At 45.7% G+C, this 19582-nt stretch overlaps 3 protein-coding genes across 7 annotated transcripts in view; 2 read left to right on the top strand and 1 right to left on the bottom strand.

Annotated features, from left to right (window-relative positions):
* The first annotated feature begins 1931 nt into the window (after positions 1-1931).
* On the top strand, positions 1932-4543 carry LOC1281265 (cytochrome P450 4d2). Its single transcript, XM_321208.6, has 4 exons — positions 1932-2171; positions 2898-3351; positions 3435-3997; positions 4074-4543. The coding sequence occupies exons 1-4, from the start codon at positions 2012-2014 to the stop codon at positions 4412-4414; spliced, it is 1518 nt and encodes a 505-aa protein (XP_321208.6). The 5' UTR covers positions 1932-2011; the 3' UTR covers positions 4415-4543.
* Positions 4544-6166: 1623 nt separating this feature from the next.
* On the bottom strand, positions 6167-8213 carry LOC4577058 (dnaJ homolog subfamily B member 14). Its single transcript, XM_001238448.3, has 2 exons — positions 8066-8213; positions 6167-7999 (listed from the first exon to the last, which is right to left on the bottom strand). Exon 2 carries the CDS (start codon positions 7620-7622, stop codon positions 6465-6467), a length of 1158 nt encoding a protein of 385 aa, XP_001238449.3. The 5' UTR covers positions 7623-7999; positions 8066-8213; the 3' UTR covers positions 6167-6464.
* A 6558-nt stretch (positions 8214-14771) lies between these two features.
* Positions 14772-19582, top strand: part of LOC1281268 (ATP-binding cassette sub-family G member 1) — a 28895-nt gene continuing 24084 nt past the window's right edge. The window contains exons 1-2 of one of the 5 annotated variants that reach the window (XM_061648769.1): positions 14772-15043; positions 17356-18371. The gene's annotated coding sequence lies outside the window, so the exon portion shown is untranslated. Of the gene's footprint in view, positions 15058-15259; positions 15284-16428; positions 17125-17355; positions 18372-19582 lie in introns of those variants that run through there. The other 4 variants (XM_061648770.1, XM_061648771.1, XM_061648773.1 and 1 more) reach the window with 4 other exon arrangements.

Below are 19582 nucleotides of genomic sequence, written 5' to 3'. Positions count from 1 at the left end.
TCAAGGATGTACTTGGCACGCTTCCCGTTCCTTGCAACCGGACCAGCTACACAATCGATTAAGTAAGTTACCTGGAAAATGGAAATTACTTCGCCGACTAAACTTTCCCAACCAAACCAAAGCACTAAAAGCAGCGGCTCGGAACATTTGGAGCACTCCGGCCAGACAGATACTTTGCATTTACTCAGGGGCATGTAGCTGCTAAACAGTACTACCTTTGGTTGCACTTTGAGCTGAGTTGTACAGAACCCGGCACCTCATTTTAATTGAGTGACGCATTCGTTTGTGGGGTTCTTTTTCCGTTCGGTGGGGCAGGCTTGGTCATGCTTTGGTTTTTGTGGTATAGAACTTAGGTTTTTGCAACTAATTTAAAACGTAACAAAGTTCGAGCTAGAACAGCGATGTCAAACTCATTTGACTCCGCGGGCGAAACTGCCACTGAAAATAGTAGCTCGGGCCACGGCCTAGTTTTTGCATGATATTATATGATACAAAAATCAGATCCTTAGCTGTTCTTTGCATTTCATTTTGGGATGATAGTTACGTTACAAAAGATAAAACCTTAATGTAAAAAAGTAAAAAAATATATAGTTGTAGCAGATTGTTTTCAATTGTTGTAAAGTTGATATCAGTATCATTTTGATTTTGATTCAATCCAGTTAAGATCCTCTTTTTACACCGGAGTATAAGGTGTCACACAAGTCCTTCGTACTCGTTATCTTTTTCCTGCCAATCTGCATACAAATGTTCATTCATTATGGCGACCAAAATCAGTATCATAAGCCTGTAGTTAATTTAATCACATTGGTCTTGGTAGGATGCCTGATGGAAGTCTTGAGATCGTTTGTAACATCCTATCAAAAGTAACACGTGTTTGTGCTGACATCTGATATCTTCTGATTTCTAAACGTTTTGTAGTTTTTTCCTGAACAATATGCCAAATTGCCAAATTCTTGTTGGTTGAGCGATTTTGTTAATTTGACAAATTGTTAAATCTTTTTCTTATAGAAATTGCTTAATTGGTCGCCAAGTGCCTTGATTGCTGACTTAACAATAAAAAAGTAATGTTCCAAAACTTCATACATATGAGTAAGCCATTTACGATTTTGAATGAGGTTGATACTAAATCGTGAGTTGTTTCTTTTAAGAATTGTTCATCAAATATGTGTAGCTAGCAAAAAATTTAATCATCGGAAAGCGTTGTAACATAATTTTCATCGATTTTTATTCATTTTACTAAAATTGTGCGGAATTGAAAGCTTAGATTCATCATCCCTGCGGGCCATCAGTTTGACATCTCTGGGCTAAAATGTCGTGTATGGTCGTCGCTTCTTTAGCTTTCAATCTCGTACTGTGGCTCAGGATGAAGTTTTCTGTACAATTTACACAGTACAGCACTAATGAGAAATTGCTTTATGCTTTGAAGAAGAAGAAGAAGAAGAAGAAGAAGAAGAAGAATAAGAAGAAACAACACGGAAACACATTTAATTGAATAAATTGGACACTTTTCAAAACTTAAGTCTCGTCCATTTGTACCCAAAATGATCCCATCTCACCACAGTTCATTGCTCCACATTTTCGGGCACAGTGCCGTTCGATGTGATTACGATTTAATGACCATAAATATAGCGCGTGAGATAACTGCCGGGTGCCGTAATCAAAATAGAAACTTCAATCATGATAAACAAAAAAAATTGACGCACCTTTCCGTCACCAACACTAGCACAATTCGTCACCTTATCGTAATCCACTGTTTTGCCCAAAATTTACAACTCTACCCCCCACCCCAAAGTGTCGTTCCCCCCCTAGAGTGCTGGATTTTAGCAGAAATTTTAGCGATAAGTCTTTAATTTCATTGATAAGATTCGATAATGGCACGACGCACACGCAAACACTATGGCTACCGGCTGGATGGGGCCGGTTAGTAGTGTACACAGTGGTTGACCGTGCAGGTCGTGATCGGCGATAGACAGCAGTGTATCTGTTCCAGAGCGTAATTAGCTGCAGCATAATGATCCTGCAAGCTTTGCTAATAGCGGGCGTCGTGTATCTGCTGATCAGCCATCTGATCGAGCGGAAGAAGCTGCAAAAGATTAACAAACACTTCCCGGGACCGAAGCCGCTGCCGGTCGTTGGTAATTTGCTGCAGTTTGCCTGGTTGGATATACCCGGTAAGTAGGCTGGGAAGGGAGCAGAATTTTAAATAAAGCAATAGAAAACAGTTGCTCAGATCATGAAGGGAATGAATAATGAAGATATTTTAAAGGACTTTGTATAACCGTATGTTGTGATGCAAGCTCCAGAGCCTTCCATGCGAACTGCCCGTTTCAACCTATTTCCTTTGCACAAGTTCACAAGTAGGCTTACAGGGTTTTCCAGGAGTTGTCAAAGCTTTATTGACTCTTTCCTGCATGAAATGAACTTATTGTAATGGGAATTGGACTCTCTAGCACCCTTGTTGGACAAATCCAATAGTAATTTCCAACGAGCCTGTCCAAAAACGGTGCCATAGAGTTAAATTTCCAACGTACGAAGTTCACTTCCAATGGGAAAGAGTCTAGGAACTGTCCCACAACTATGAGAGCCCCTGGAAAGCCCTGTAACCATCGACCCCTGCCTAGGCGCTTACACCCTTTAATCGTCTGTGATTGTTGATTTTCGTCCCGTCACGTTCCGTTATCGATGGGAACGGCGTGTAAACACCCACGGACGCCAGCGCCCCCCTGCGTAGGGATTTGTGCGGTGTTTATCACCACACAATGGCAATTTATCGCGTGCGACAGGGAAAAGGGCAAAGGTGGTAAAGCAACTAAGCCACTTGTGCTAGCGAAAATAACTGATCGGTCATGCCCCTCCCCTCTATCTTATGCCTCCTAATTCTCTTTTCCCTCACGTAGGCGTTTTTGAGAAGGTGGTGGAGCTGCATCAAACGCATGGACAGGACTACATGATGTGGTCCCTGTTTAACTGGACCATCCTCATGATGACGAGCCGCAAAAACGTGGAGAAGGTGCTGCTGGCAAAGCAGACGGAGAAAGCGCTGCTGTACCAGTTCATCGAGCCCTGGCTCGGCACCGGTCTGCTGATCGCGAGCGGCGAGAAGTGGTTCCAGCGGCGCAAGATCATCACACCGACGTTCCACTTCAAGATACTGGAACAGTTCGTGCGCGTGTTCAACACGGAAACGGACACGATGGTGCAGCTGCTGCGCAAGCACGTCGGCGGCAAGGAGTTTGACATTTACGACTACGTCACGCTGATGGCGCTGGACAGCATCTGCGAAACGTCCATGGGTACGACGGTGGACGCACAGCACAATCCGGACAATCAGTACGTGCAGAACGTGAAGCGGTAAGTAGCGAATCGCGAATCATGGCTTTTTTTTGTCAAGATCATCTCACTTCTCTAATACACAACGCGGAATAATTCCCCAGAATGGCCGTGCTGGTGCTGCTGCGCACGATCAGCATCGTTGGACCGTACCCAACGCTGTACAACTTGTTCCACCCGAACGCCTGGGAGCAGCGCAGGGTCATCAAGCAGCTGCACGCGTTCACCGACAGCGTGATACGAAGCCGGCGCGAACAGCTCGCCAAGGAGAAGGCACAAAATGTGGCGTTCGATTTGAACGAGGAAAACCTTTACTCCAAGCGCAAGCTCACCTTTCTGGATCTGCTGCTGAACGTCACGGTTGAGGGTAAGCCGCTGAGCAATCTGGACATCCGCGAGGAGGTTGACACGTTCATGTTCGAGGGCCACGACACGACGACGAGCGGCATCTCGTTCACGATCTACGAGCTGGCCCGCAACCCGGACGTGCAGGAGCGCGTGTACGAGGAGATCGTATCGATCCTCGGCAAGGATCACAAAACGGCCGAGCTTACCTACCAGAACCTGCAGGAGTTCAAGTATCTGGATCTGGTGGTGAAGGAAGGGCTGCGGATGTATCCACCCGTCGGCATTATTGGGCGGGCGCTGGTGGAAGACTTGGAGCTGAGTGAGTAAATGGGACACCTCATTTGCCTTGAACTTTCCCTTCAATAAGCTCCCCCTGAATTCATTTCCCTCCACAGATGGGACCACAGTTCCGGCGGGACAGAACGTCCTCGTGCCGATCTACGTGATCCACCGCAATCCGGAGATCTACCCCAACCCGAACCAGTTCGATCCGTCCCGCTTTGCGGAGGACGCTGAGTCGAAGCGCGGCCCGTTCGACTATCTGCCGTTCAGCATCGGGGCGCGCAACTGCATCGGCCAGCGGTACGCGCTGATGGAGATGAAGGTTACGCTGATCAAGCTGATCGCCAACTATCGCATCCTGCCGGGCGAATCGCTGGGCAAGCTGCGCGTCAAGACGGATCTGGTGCTGCGTCCGGACATTGGCATTCCGGTGAAAATTGTGCTACGCGAGTAGAGCGAAGACTGTCGATAGGATGTAGTGCGTGTGTGTGTATGTGTGTATTTTTTTTACCTTTTTTGTGTGCAAATAAACAACGAAACAAACATGGGGTGCTGAAATCGTCAGATCGACGTCCCGATCGAATCAACTGTAATCCAACCGAAGCGAACCGAGACCGAACGCACAATCAATTCCCATCAAATGCCCATCTGACGCATGCTTTGCCGCCGGCAAACCGCTAACCCAAAACCACCAGATTGTGTGCTCTCTCTGCGGGTTCCGGCCGGGTAGCGTCACATCCCGTGCGTTTCCTTTGTCCTTGAAGCATGATTGATTATCGCTTTATATCAATTATGGGTCCGGCTTTTCGGCTTCGCGCACGGTGACAAGTTTCGGGATGCCACCGAAAAAGCAAAAAAAAAATTCAACCTCATCCCGCTTCTCACCAGCCCTCCATTTCGGCCAGATCCAATCAATAAAAATGATGATTAATAAATTTAATGTCTCACTCCGCCATGGCAACGGATGCTTGCGCGGACGAAAGCAAACCATCACAAGCGAGGGCTGCAAAGTGGTCCGCGTGATATGGACAACATTCAATTAACCATTTAACGCCAATCGACACACACACACCCAGAGCATGGACGGGACCGCGCGCACTGCTTCCCTAGATGACAATAAATCCCATCACTTTCAATCAATTCGCGAAAATCGAAATCCACCTTGCCGTGCCGTTGTGGGGGGGGGGGGGGCTTCTGCTTCGGGTGTGAAAAATTAATTAGCTCCAGCATTAACGTAATTACTTGCGCGACCAGCAGGAAGTGGCACCCCCCCATTAGTGGCGTGGAAGTTCATTGGGAAGTTCATAAATTAATGCACCACCATCGGGTGGTGTTCTGGTAGAAGCATCAAAACGTACTACTACATCTGCATACACACAGGACACACATACGCAAGGCAACGTCTGCAATAAATTACACTTTCCCATAAACATTTCAAATAACTCTGTTTGTGAGTGTGTCCGCGGTACCTACATCCAGCAGCACCGCGCGCGGTTGGAGCACGTGTCAGAAGGGGCAGAGCTGAATTTACGAGTTTGACTTACGACAACAACATCACCACATGGGTTGGCATGTTTCATTCCGTTCGATTTGGAAGCAACGATCGGCATTCGAGCTAGACCATGAAACAAGAGTGCCGGACCGGGGACCGCGATTCATCATTTCTTCCGTGATCAAAAACATACACACACACACATTAAGCGGAAGAAAATTGGAAGCTATAACTCATCTGCCGTCTGCGATCGTGCCTGGGAAGTGGGGATCGTAAAAATGATAACCAATAAAAGAGGCAAACTATCGCTAGCTAGCAAGACGGACAAAGGGTCGAGGAATGAAGATAACTTATTTAAAGACCCTTTGTCTATTGAGAGATGTGTTGTCGGTGGTAAGGGGCACTCGGAGAAAGATAATCTTGGTTTTAGGGGGAACACTGAAATCCGATTTGCTTGTATCGCTAGCATCGCGTACTATCATCATTCAGCATGAAAGCAGTACGAAGTGCATAACCAGTTCACAATATCCTAATGGCGCAAACGGCATTGATCACAGCAAAGTGGGATTATCTGTGATTGTAAAGCTAAATTACTTCATTTATCTTCGTTTTAGACTGATTTCATGTCTGATTTCATGGCTGAAGACAAACGCTTTGCCTCCTAGTAAAGTTTTTTTAGACGAACTGCACGAATTTATATGAATAAAGCATTGATTCCTCTTACTGTCAATTTATGTTTATTGAAATGACGATACCAATAAAAAAATAATAACCAATCCGAAGAAACCCGGCAGACAAATAGTGTGGTCCTACAACTGTGTGCTTCTTACAGCGGTACTGATGACTTGAGCTCACTGAGAAAACGAACTCATACAACCAATTCGGCGACCTTTGGAACAAAGCACCATGTAGACAAAAAAAAACATTAATATCCTAAAAACTGGCTAAGCCATCTATAGAGATAGATAGTACTTTCGCAACCCTGGCAGCATGATTATCCTTCCAGCTCGCCTCAATACTGTACCACCCCAATGCCCAACCGGTACAGTGCTTCGCACGACGGCATCTTTAGCTGCTGGGCCTGCTGGAACTGTGCCCGGCTGCCGAAGCTCTTCGCCCGCCCAATCATCGCGTCCCGATAGGTGCGCTCATTGCTGCAGGCTCGCTTCATGTACGTCACGTACTCTTCCTCCACCGAGTGTTCGAGCCGGGCCAGCGTGCCCTGATACTCGCTCAGGAAGTTGTTCTTCACGTAGTACGGTATCTTCAGATTCAGCGTGCGCCGTTCGACCGCAAATTTGCCCGTCTGCTGCAAGCTGTACACCGGATCGGACGCGAAGAACGTCGACAGCAGCGATACGACGACGAAGCACAGGATCAACCCAAAGATCAGGCTCGGCTGGCTAACGTTCCGGTCGTCGTACTGTGAGCCGCGGCCGGCCCGCGCCCGATAGTAATGGTGCTGCGTGTGCTGCTGCTGCTGCTGCGGAAAACCGCCGCCGAAGAACATGTTGAACAGATCGTTCGGATTGATGCCCGTATCGAAGTCCGACTGGAAGTTGAACCCATTCTGGCCGTACGTGTAGCCACCGTTCGATGCGCGCGCCCGCGTACCGGCTGGCCCCCCGCCCGTGGTACGGTACAGATCGTACGCTTTTCGCTTTTGCGGATCGGTCAGCGTCTCTACCGCGTTGCCGAGCGATTTAAATGCTTCCATCGCACCGGGCGCCTTGTTCTTGTCCGGGTGCAGCTGCAGCGCGTGCTTTTTGTAGCACTTTTTAATCTCCGAATCGGTTGCCTCCTGCGTGACGCCCAACACCTCGTAAAAGTCCTTACACTTTTGCACGCGTTTGACCGCGTTCGCTTGCTCCTGAGTGTAGTCAACGTTAAGCTTTGGTTCGGCCGGTTTCTCCTCCTCCCGATGGACCGGGCGTCTGCGGGCGGCGGATGGCCCATTTGTGGACCCGCCTCCGGTTCCTCCGGCTGCACTGCCGGCCGAGGGGCCAGTTCCTGCCGCTTTTACACGCTTCAGCAGCTCTTCCGCCTGAGCCAAGGGATAGAGGTTTTGTGATTTTTTCAGTAACTTTTCCGCCTTTTCCAGATTGCCCATCTTAAGGGCGGCCGTTGCCAGCTCGATACACCGCTTCGCTTCATCCTTGTTCACCTCCATGATTACGGGCCTGCCACTTCTAGCTCAGGTTTTGCAGACGTGTAGCAACTTCGGGGACGATGTTTTGCCTCTCCGTGATTGGTTCGATGTGAGCGATGGGTCCGTCACGATACGAGCCGTGTTTGCCTTTCAAACGTGACTAGAGGAGATTTACACGTGTCCGTAATCCAGCGGCTCGCCTCGCATAAGCATTCGTCACATGCAAACAATCCCCCGTGTGAAACTGAACACGGACAGCCAAAAATCGATATCAATTACATCAGTTACAACGGGCTATGTCGTCATTGTGTTCCTCTGCCACTGGATCACATGAGCAAACACACTCCAGTTTTTGTTTCGCTGGGTGAAGCGAAACCTGCCTGCAACGCACCACGTACCTTTGAGACAAACAATACTGAAATTAGTTGACTGTTTTTATCGGCACCTTTCGAGTGTGTTCGTACAATTAGAGCTATTAAAATACTTTTACAGCAGAGGATAACAATTCCTGTTCCAATAGAATTGTGACAAGTAAACAAGAGATGAGTGTTGTCAGTGTGGCCAGATTAATTTGGCAGATTTCGGTAGGAGCGCCAACATTTTATCAGTAGTTTTCGGTAGGTTAAAACTCAAAACTAAGTTAAAAAGAAGTGTTAAGCGGGAGGGGGGGATGCTAAATGATTAAAAAAAATTGAGATTTTTCTTTCAAACTAAGGACTGTGTAGGAACGAGGTCTAGTATACTAGTAAACATTCAATAACCAATTTACAATTTCCTTCTGACGATCAGACTAATTAATCATTATTATCACAATTAAAATTTGAATCGTAAAGGGCTCTTAGATATCAAACTGCCTGTAACGCACTTATGGCTATTTTATTTGTCAAATAGTTCTACATTACTTGACCTCGTTCCTACACAGGCCTTTTTTCAAACCCTACATATGAAAATAAGTATTTCTGGCCACTCTGGTTGTTTTGTGTCATTTCGTTTACGGTGTCTACTGCAAAACTTACAAACGGTATCTATGATGTCTGCTCCTAGTTTGCTGACCATTGAGGTCTACACTGTAAATGTGAACTTAAAAAGAAAATAAAAATCCGTTGTTTCCATTTTTTCTTCTTTCCAAAAATCTTGATGGCAAAGTTGTTGGTCGCAAAATTCTTTACCGCAAAGTTCATGGTCGCAAAGTTCTTGGTCGCATAGTTCTTGGTCGCAAAGTTCTTGGTCGCAAAGTTCTTGGACGACAATTCTTGGTTGCAAAATTCTTGGTCGCAAAATTCTTGGTCACAAAAATCTTGGTCTCAAAAATCTTCGTCGCAAAATTCTTGGTCGCAAAATTCTTGGTCACAACAATCTCAGAAGTGTTTCAAGTATATTTTATTGGTGGTATACTACTTTCAGTTACTGATTCTCTCGATTTACTCTCGTTTATCATATGTTCCCTCGCGTTCTCTTCTTCCACTTGATCCTCTGTCAATTGAAACACGTCATACACTTTAAACTTTCATAATCCTCTTTTATCCTGTGTCAGGCTGTTTAACCACTTTTACTATCTCTTTGATTTCGACTTCTCTCTTTACTCTCTCCATAACCGTCTTCTTTCTTCTAATTTCCTTAATTCTTCTTCTTAGTTTCCTTTCCTCTCTATTTTGTCTGTAAGTTTATGATCATCTCTGCGCTCTACCTGTATTTTTTTTTCTTTTCTTTTTTGGTGAGTCAGGCTTAATTTATTTAAGCTTAGGATTTCAAAAATAATTTTGTTTGTTTGTTAGTTATTAATTAGTTTTAAGTCTGCGTAATTTAGCCTTGATGGCGGATATTGAATAAACGAAATGAAATTAAACAAATAACATATTGTTATTTTTTCCACATTAAAGTTTACATTTTCAACAGAAATGTCAGAAATAATATTGAAGCATATTTTGGATCAAAAAGCTTTGAAAAAAGTCTACAAAATATATGCTCTTCATGTATGTGCGCCACGGTATATGTATTTTCATACACAACTGGTCCGTGGTCCTAAAAATGTTGGAGCGCACTGGCTTGAATACTTAACATAACTTATAAGAAGAACAAACTAATCATCTTTCGTGGCAACCTAACTGACCTTTATTCATCATCATCATCATGAACTCGATGGTTTGGTGCCATTCGGTACACATGCACCGAGCAATCATTGAAAGAGAGAATCAGTGTGTGTGCTCTTTCAAACCATATTTTCCTTCCCTATTGCACGAATTTGCTGCCAGCTTTTCTACTGTTGTTCTATCTTTTTCACCCCATCTCCGTACAACCATGGTTCCACCTCTCGTTCACACCACCAGCTAACAGCCGGTCGAAATGATTCAATGGCAGCTCGGTACAGCTGCACCGAGAAACGGGGAATCCCTGAAGCGAGCAATCAGCTGTTCCAAGTACACTTGTACCGAACGCACCAGCAAACGCACCCTAACTCACCACACTGGTTTGCTTCTATGTCTCTCTCGCACGCCCTTCTCTTTAATGCTCTTTCCTGCTTCTCACTGCTACCATACATTGGCCATCCCGTTCACACATGGACGCATTTCCATAAGCCGCTGCTGCCTACTTTGACACACGTTCACTTTGTTTAATCGGTTCCCTCTCATAATGTTTCCCACCCTGTACATCCGTCACGAATCAAACACCAAGCCGGCGCTCTGCTCCCCCCCATCAATGTGTTACGTTTCCTCCAGCAGTAGGGTGAAATTAATAGAATTTCTAACGTAATCATCATCCCACACACTCTGCACTGGACGGTCACAAACACAACCGGCCGACCATCAGTAAGTTCCTCGTTGGCTAGTTTATCTGTACTTTTTCCACATCACTAACTAAACGCATTGCAACCTACTACTTCCTCCTCACTCCTAGCAATTCACCCAGTGAGGCACGCAATCGATCGAGACAAAGAACTAACCCCCGGGGGCACCACCGAGGAGCAACAGAAAGAAGAACAAAAACAAAACTGCTAGAACAAGCGATTATAAGCCAGAGGAAGGCAATCTTCTGGGTAGAGCCGTCGTGATTCAGCTGATTTCATCCCCGGCATACGTTTACGGTGATGAAGGGGAGGGGAGGTTGCTTAGGTGGTAGGATGTGCAATTTTTTCCCCATCTTTGCTAGCGTCATCTTCATGGATTTTAGTTTTATTTATTTCCTCTCTCTCTTGTTTCCCTCTCCCTCTATCGTTTTCAAATCCCAGTGCAAACAGACTAGAGATAGGAGGCGATACTAACGTCCCGGTCCTAGAGGTCATACTGTCACGAATGAGTGCGGAATGAATGGTTTTTTGCCCCTGTAGTTGTTGTTGAAGCACACTGCGACTGAGAAAAAAAAAGCCTCCACCCGGAAGCCTGATGAAGTCGTCGGCTTAGAAGATGACGCAAAGGTGGTCTCCACGTTTGTACCCTTTGCTAATGGAGAACGGCCAGGCGTTATCCACTCTAAGCAAACCTCCGCCAGCATTCGCTAAGGATGGGGCGGCGTCGTTATGAAACGATACTCTCTTTTTATTTTATTTTTGTTGAGCTGTTTACTCTTCTAAGTCCATTCTGATGAGGAAGCAGCGCTGTGGTCAGTTACGAATGACAGGTTCGGGAGTTTGTGCTGTTTTGTAGCGTTTATTTTTTCCCTGTATTGCAGAGAGTTGTGTATTTTGGGAGTGGTGTATATTGGGTAATCAGAATGAAAGGTTTCTACTGGTAGAAGAAGGAAAGTTTCATGTTTTAATTTTGTACCGCCGCTTATCCGGGGCTTCTTTGCTTGACTTCGAACTTGTACGACGCCACGTAAGGATTAAACAAGAGTTTAACAACGATTTCATCATGCTTTCTTGGCACATGTAATAGTGAATTTGTGCATGTTAATACAGTTGCATCATCTATAACTGCCCTTAAACTTAATTTATCTTGATTTTTTCAAAAGAATAGTTAGTCACACTGCGTTCTATTACTGGAAAACATTTTTTTTTAATTTTACCTCAATCGAGGTCATTAAAACGTATCTTTCTTTTTTAAACCCGCTCATCATGCGGCCAGATCTTGGCAGCTCCATCAACGACTGCTCCAAACAAAACACACACAAAGAGCGTTGCATCGAAGTTGAACCGTACCACCGTACCGCGATCGTGTGGACTTTGATCGGCAGCGTTCGCCCTTTTATCACCACAAAACCGTCTCCGGTTGCATGCGTACAGCGTGAACGTGGACCAAAAATTAACGTCAAACACAACCCTCCTCCTGCTCCTCCTAAGCTTCTACTATCGCCGTCACAGATTGAGGTCAGAGCTCTCTTCTTAGTTTGCAACACTCTCGGGCTGTTGATCGTTGGAATCACTTTTCGTAGCAGCTCCAAATTGCCTGCCGAGTAGCAAATCAGTCAACCCAACCCCGTACGCAAAGCCCTTCGCGCGTGCTAAGTAAATTGACCCTGAGCTGGGAACTAAGCTAGCGATTCGTGTAGCAATCGTACAAGGGTGCCAGGGTGTCTAGGGTAAGATGAAAGTGAGCTAGCTTTGGGATGGAATTGAGGGCAAGTACTTAGAACACAGTTGGACGATTATTACGCACATTGATCAGTCATGTGTGCAGTTCCAAGTAAAGTAGGGTAAATCAAAACAAGACCATACGCTTTTGTTATAGCTAATAAAGCTCCTCTGAAAACTCCCATCATACAGATCGATCGGAAAATAGCTTCCCGTTAAATCGAAGCAATATTGCACAACACGTGTTAGTAAGTTCAGCAGCATACCGCATAGCCGAGCCTCTTTTTCATGTGCTCAAAGCATAAAGAGCATTGCACGAAATGATGCAATGCCGTCACCACAATAACAGAGGAATGATCAGGCCCACTGGTCCGTCTGGATTAGCATGTGACAGACACAGATGAGTTCAAACCAAGGCAAACACCGAAAGAAGTGCCAGTCTAGAGAGATAACCTGTGTCTAAAAGCTGTCCCAACCACATCCTGATGCACGTAATCACAAGCACGAGGAAAAAGGTGTGTGTGTTTTCTCCAGCTGAAGGCCAGATATACACGTTACTTAACAGATATTTTCCAATGCAATGTTTATTATTATCTAAGGTCCTGTCTCCAGCAACAACAAAAAACTGTACACGTGGGAGGATGCATCAGTCAGTGGAATTGTTTGTAGTTATAAATATTACGCGTAGGATGGAGTTTGGAAGTGAAGTATCCATGTTTTTTTTTCATTGCGAAAAGGACACATCATAATAAGTAAGTTTCCTTAGTTCTCGTGCCTTACGCAACTTGCTCGAGTTCCGAGGGGGATACTTTCGAATTACGCTAAGCGAATGTTATGTAAACAAAGGTAAAATTAAAACCCCAAGTCCGCTGTTTCGTGTTTCTTTGATGCTGTTTTTAACGTTTGCCCTTTGATACGTTACAGTGTCCAAAGTTTGTCTACGCAGTTTTGTTTTGTTTTCGATCCTTTTATTTTTAGGAAATAAACATTGCATAAGAAGTTGTTAGTGTTAAGATTATCGTTAGTAGAATGAGAAAACATATTACCAATTGCGCACAGCTTTCGTTTTCCAAGACCCTTTTTGTGAATTTCACAACTAAGCAATCTGGCTAATAAAAGATAAGAGGATTCTATAATCTCTTTATCTCTTTAGACAGTCGGAAAGCCATTTATATTGTTCTGGACTTTAAACAAAAAACTAAAAACATTACGCCCCAACTGCACGTGATAAACAGAGTAAAACAAAGTGCAAGAACTTGTGCCGTTCGCTGCAAAATTCCATGCCGAATTTATGCATTACACAAACTGATGACCTCAATACGCAAGCCAGTTTATCATGCGGGAAAAGTTTACGTTAAATCCCACCTCGAAAGTTTATCTTTTTCGTTGCATCCTTGCCTACCTCTCCTGTAGCTCCTGCCAGCCCTGCTGCTCTCGTGATTCGGTGCAATTGCAACCGAGACTTTCGTATCGACGGGAGCTTAAACTTCACATTCACACACACAAACACACGGTGAGATCGTTGAACTCCAACCCGATCAACACGGGATGGATGGAATTCTTTGTCCTTCGGGCGAAGGTGGCACTGGAGCGGTGCAACAGAATGAGAGATTCGCCCTTCGCTGGCTCGGCTACGGGGGATGAGACCCAGTGAGATGGTATGGCAATACGGGCCAACAGAAAAAACACAACCTTCTGCAACACGCTTATGGGACATCATGCAATGCCTGCGACTAGCTTCTCTCACTTTGTCTCGTGTGGCGGGCGGCTGTGCGTATTTGCGTTTAAGTTTCTTCACCTTTATTCCGTACGTTTGCTGCACCGGGATCTTGTTGCATCTGAACCATGCCAGAGGGATCTGGTCTCTGTTTTGAAGGGCTGTATTAGTTTTACAAAGAACTGTGATGCATTGATTTAGTCGTGTGATAGCATTAACAAATTACATTCGCTTCAACGTGTTTTGTCTTAGAAGATGATAAAGTTTGGCGTATTTTATTATTTTAAAATTAAGTCCAGTAAAACTAAGCTCATGTTAGTGTTGCAACAGCCGCTTATGTTAATGTTCTCTCAAGCTATAAATACAAAAAAGCAAACCTTTCTATGACACACCACCACAGCTCCCATGGCTGGCTCTTCCGAAAGTGACCGATATCCGCAGGTGATATCCACCTAAAAGTGGGCAGTCGGCTCGTTAGAAGTTTAGCTACCACGTATCTCGTTTCATTTCTTCCTCTTTTTTTTTTTGCTCTATTCGGTAGGTCACGAAACACACCCTCCCCCTCAGAGTCTGTCTGCTGCTCCATACCGCACACAGACACACACACACACACACATAGTGCTCCCCGAAACGCTTGTTTTGCATGCTGCTAATGTCAGTGATGACGGTGCCGATGATGACGGGAGCGCATTCGCCCCATCCCCATCTGCTCTGCAACCCCTATTACTCGAAGGGTGAAATCACACAAAGCAAAGAGAGAGAGGGAGAGAGCCCGCGTTCCACATGCGCGTATCCGAACGCGTTTTGTGCTCGCTCTCTTTTTCGCATTCGCTCCTATTGGCGTGCTCTCGCGCAAAATTGCTCTCGCGGGCACACGCGCGCGTTGTTGTGCGCGGATGAGCGAGCGAGTGAGCGAGCGCTCCGCGAGCCTTGAGTCCAGGCGTGTGCACGTGGGGGTAAAAGTTTCAGTCTCGCATTCTCGTCTCGGTACACAACGGGCGTGTGTGTTTGTCTCGGTGCGCGCAGCCAGTCTCTAAACCCCCGGAGCCCATCTAACGCACGGCAAACAAGCGTGTACCACAAACAGTCACACACGGGCCCCGAAGAGCAGGAAGAGTTCATAACCATCACCACAACAACAACAACAAAAAGCAAACCTTCAGCCCAGCCCGCCCCGCCACCCCAACCCACAGTGTAAACGGTTGTGATCATCTCACGGTGCGTGTCGGTGTGTGTGTGTCTTTCTCTTTTCTATCCCACTCGGGAGGGAAGTTTCGTGCGTGCAAGTGTGTGCTTTCTCCTTTCCGTCGGTGCGTCGTCGTCGTCGTCTTCTATTGTGAAAAGCGTTTTGCAATGCTCTAGCAGTGTGTGTCGGGTCGGTGTGCGCAAGAAAGAAAAACCCTTGCTCTCTTCTAAAACCCTACATCGAAGAAATGGATTTTTGTGCGACGCAGTTTGGTTCGTGTTTCGGGAACAAGCCCTTCCCTGTACAAACGCATTTTCGCTTCTTTTGCTGAGTTTTGGCCTCCAGCCGTAGCTCTTCGCGAGTGACTACTGTGCGGGGAACGGGAGCTGATGGATGCAGACGCTGCAAGACACATTAGTGCGACGCCTGTATACTTTGCTGCACGCAACAGTGCATTTCCCGTTGGCCAGCATTGGCCTCCCATCCCTCATCGGTGTGTCCCATCCCGCTTTGTTCGTGGAAGGGGTTTAATGGCATCGATTTGATATTGAATGAACCCGTTTTTTTTTTTTCGACAAAACCTAAAGGTGTGCACTACAAACTAGAGCTATTGTGAACAAACATCCGTTTTGATTGACGATTCTTTTGAAGTGAAAAATGAGAAATAGAAACACAGTCTAAACCATTCTTTTTGTCTTGCAAGCATCCACATCTTCTGCGGGTTTCGTTCACTTGGTTTCATTCCCACCCTCTATCTCACTCAAACACAAACATACACACTCACACACTCTATTTCTCTCCTACCGTACACCCACACCCACCGCCGTAAACCGGCTCATCAGCTGCTGGTTGGGATTGGATGTCGAAAAACATCTGCTTTTCGAACTCGAATCGACCCCCTCCTTTTCCATACGCTTTCCCCCATTTTTTTCCTTCCCTAACCATCTGCCCCTTACTGGCATGGTGCTGCTAGTGCGCTGGGCTAATGCTCCTACGGCCATCTCCCAGAGCAACCCGCTGGGGTTGAAAAACAACAACAAAGCAGGCGTTCTCGCGGCACGGTTTCAGTTTGCGGTTAGAGTTTTGCTCTCTTAAAAAAGGGGTATCTTCTCTCTTTTCAAACCTCGGAGAGAGTTGTGTTCCTTTCCATCATCCCCTTGCGTAGGAAAAGGAAGAAGAAAGGATGCTCTTTACAATTTCCAACAATTTTCGTACTCTGCTACGACCTGGGTTCTTTTAGAGACAGTGTGTGATTGTGTGTGTGTGTGTTCGTGTGCAATTCTAGTGACCTCTAGAGGGATTCCCTATCTTGAGTGGTTAAAACCCCCTACTAGTTGGAAATGTTCTACATCACAGGGGCATCAAAAGATGAAGAATTTGTGATCCATGTGTGACCGATTTGTTGGTTTTTTGTGTTGTTTCGTGAGAATGCGTCTCTTTGCTAGGCAGCCGTAGTAGAGGAGCGGATTTAGCTCACGGAAAAAAGATGAACGCTTTACTCTGGGTAAAAGCGAGATGGATGTAAAACAAATCACTCTTTGCGTACCTAACCGCAAACGGAATGAAGCGAGAGCGCATACAAACGATACTGCCACTCTGCGCAAACGGTGGCAATGATGGGAAGACGTGTACCGAGCTTCCTTCTACCGATTGTGCCCACCTCCCATCAGCTGTGATCCCCCGTAGTTTCCATACATATCTTAAGCAAACGCGCTCGCTCTCTCTCTCACATTTAGGAGCTGTCAAAACGATTGCAAATTTTGTTTGAGGAACATCAAAGTTTAAGTTAGTAATAAGTTCGTTGAGTACAATTCCATAGTTTTGGGAAAGTTGGGCATATCGTGCAGGTTGAAATGATCATTTAAATCTAGATTCTAGATAATGTATGATATGAAGCTATTTCTTCCAAAACGAAGAGAGAACACCCGCAAGAGAGCGACCAGTTTCATAACTTGGAGCGAGCAAAAATCGGTCCACGGTGGTTCGAACAAGCGCTCCCCCGAAATGTTGGACCCCAGAAAGCAACGATTTCGATTTTGACAGCCAATCCGACGGCCTCAGACCACAAAAATATTCCTTCGAAAGCGTCCCGAATCTCCATCTGATATCTTGCGTAATGTATTCCCATAAATTTATGTGCATCATCATCATCATCATCATCATCGTCATCGGCGTCAGCATCTGTACACAGGTGTACAGTTTGTAAGGATACAGCAACAACAACAGCATGACGTATTCGATCTGTCAAAAAGTGGTCGCGTTCCTTGATAGTTCCGGATTTAGAGTTTCGCAGCCACCAACAATCGTTCAACTATTTCTTGTTTTCCCCCATCATTTCCCATAGGTTTTGCAGTTCATTGCCAAAAGTTCACGTGAGTGAGCTGCAGCTGTGTGCGATCTGATTGAAAATGAAAAGTTGATCGACGTTCGGGGTTCAGTTTTGAGTTGACTGATGCGAGCAATTCCAGCAAAGGATGCAAAAAACTATGTAAAAACAACCGACAGAGTGTGCATGTGTGTGTGTGGAAGTGTAGTGTAGTGGTGGTATACAAGAGGTGTATGCAAATTATCGTAAAGTGTGTCATACATACCGCAGCCACCCAGCCCTGTTGCGAAGTGTATATGAATGGGTGACGACGCTTGGTAAACGTGCTGCCGTCCTAGTGCTCCCCGTATGACAGGTTCGCTCGCAGCACGCCAGAAGCATCCTTTTCCATAAATCAGCGCAAAACCTAAAAATAGGAGAAAGTGCTTAATAACACAACCACAGGAAGAAAAACAAAAACTCCGTTTGCATCGTCCTCGGTGGTGTAGGTTTTTGGTGCATTTGGTGTGTATGGTGCGGTGTACCGGCGGCAACGCAAACACATGCGCGAGTGTCCTTTTTTCCTCTGTGCAGCAAGGTGGTTGTGTGCGTGTATGTGCGTGCGGGCTGTGTTGTCAGCTTGTGACCCAGTGGTAACTGCCAGCAATCCGCCCACCCGAAGTGGAGAAACAAAACCAACGCTAGCAATAAGCAAGAAAACAGAAATAAAGGGAAAACTCCGTGCTACGCGATTTATTATTCAGCAGTATTAGTTAGCTAGCTACCCGGTAAAACGAGGTGGTGCGTAGGTGTGTGCAGGCCTATTTGGAGGTTAGTGGAAGCAGAAACGGGAATCGCCAAAGCAGCGCCTGGAAACCACCGAACACGCGAGGGAAAAGCGCTTTTCGCACCACCATCACCATCATCACCCGTCTGGTTGGTTTGGAATTCAGCGATTCAGTCGAAGGAAGGATTGTGTATTTCGGAACGCTTCCTTTTCCTGTGTATTTCCGAACACCAGATTCCTTTTGCTAGCTGAGGATTCCTACTATAAGGTAAGTTTGGGTTTTGTTGCTATATTTCTCGGAATAGGGAACTCGATTGGAATTAGGGATGGGAAGCAATAGTGAAATGTAACACGTCTAACATGTACCTAATTAAATGGACATTGAGAGCTGTCACACGTGTGCGAGGACACTCCATCTATTGCAGATTAGGCATAAGTATCCATTTCTTTTTCGAGTAGATATTTTCCTTCGGTGTTAACTAAACTACCCAAATCGTAGTTGCTGATAAGGTTCGATGCTAATCTCGGAACCGTCCTACGTAACATTAACTGGCCATTCGATTGTGTGATCTGATGACTTACCGGATTCTGCCATTTCGAGCGACAGACAACAAAAAGGGAGCAGACATTTTGTACGTTGGGTTTCCCTAGCATTAAAGCACTTTCAGGTCAAAAAGATGATCATAGCAGATGAAATCAATTCCATCCTTAATCAATGTATTTCTTCCAAGAAGCTCATCAACTCTTACGCCGACAGCAGGGAGGTACCACCTCTGATTGTCCTGCGCGTTCAAATAGTGACTCAATCATGAAGTCTCCAGCTCAGCTTCTGCCTAGCGTAGCTTATTGTTACGCTTATTGCAATTTCATTTCAATCCCTCCGAACCCCCTCCACATCACTGCGGGTCGAATGAGTCATCTTGGGAACAATTTTCTTCCCATCGCTCCACTTTTGTGTTCCATGCCTCCATGCCTTGCCTTAGGAAGATGTGTGCGGCAGAAAGCTAAAAGCTTCCAAAACTTTATTTGCACAGTTTCGACTGTTCACTATCCATCACGGCGGAGCGGAGAAGTTTCTGTTTTATTGCCCCAAAACGCCGAACGGGGGAACGCCGCAATGACCGGTAAGTTCGTGAAGCCCCGGCAGTGTGCGATGGGTTCGTTTGCTAGCCACCTTTACCAATCAAGACACCGCCGAACGAATGAATCATTTGGGAGAGGTGGGACAGTCGCAAAAAGTCACAAAAACCGGTTCAGAACCATCGAAATGAAGATGGCCAATCAATGTGTTTTGATGTTCTGCTTTGTTCTGCGCACAGCTGGATTCCATTTAAATCTGTTTCAATATCAAACGATAGAAGCTGTTCGAAGCACTTTGCTCTTCAATCAATGTGCACGAGTCGATGACCGTAAAGGGATGGTCGTAACTCTTAGCCAGCGTTATGTCACGATCGGCCTTGAAACCTATATCAGCAATAA

The sequence above is a fragment of the Anopheles gambiae genome, chromosome 2 (genome assembly GCF_943734735.2).
Source record: "Anopheles gambiae chromosome 2, idAnoGambNW_F1_1, whole genome shotgun sequence".
Classification (NCBI taxonomy): domain Eukaryota; kingdom Metazoa; phylum Arthropoda; class Insecta; order Diptera; family Culicidae; genus Anopheles; species Anopheles gambiae.
The sequence above is the reverse complement of the archived record's forward strand: the minus strand, read 5'-3'. Positions and strand labels throughout refer to the sequence as shown.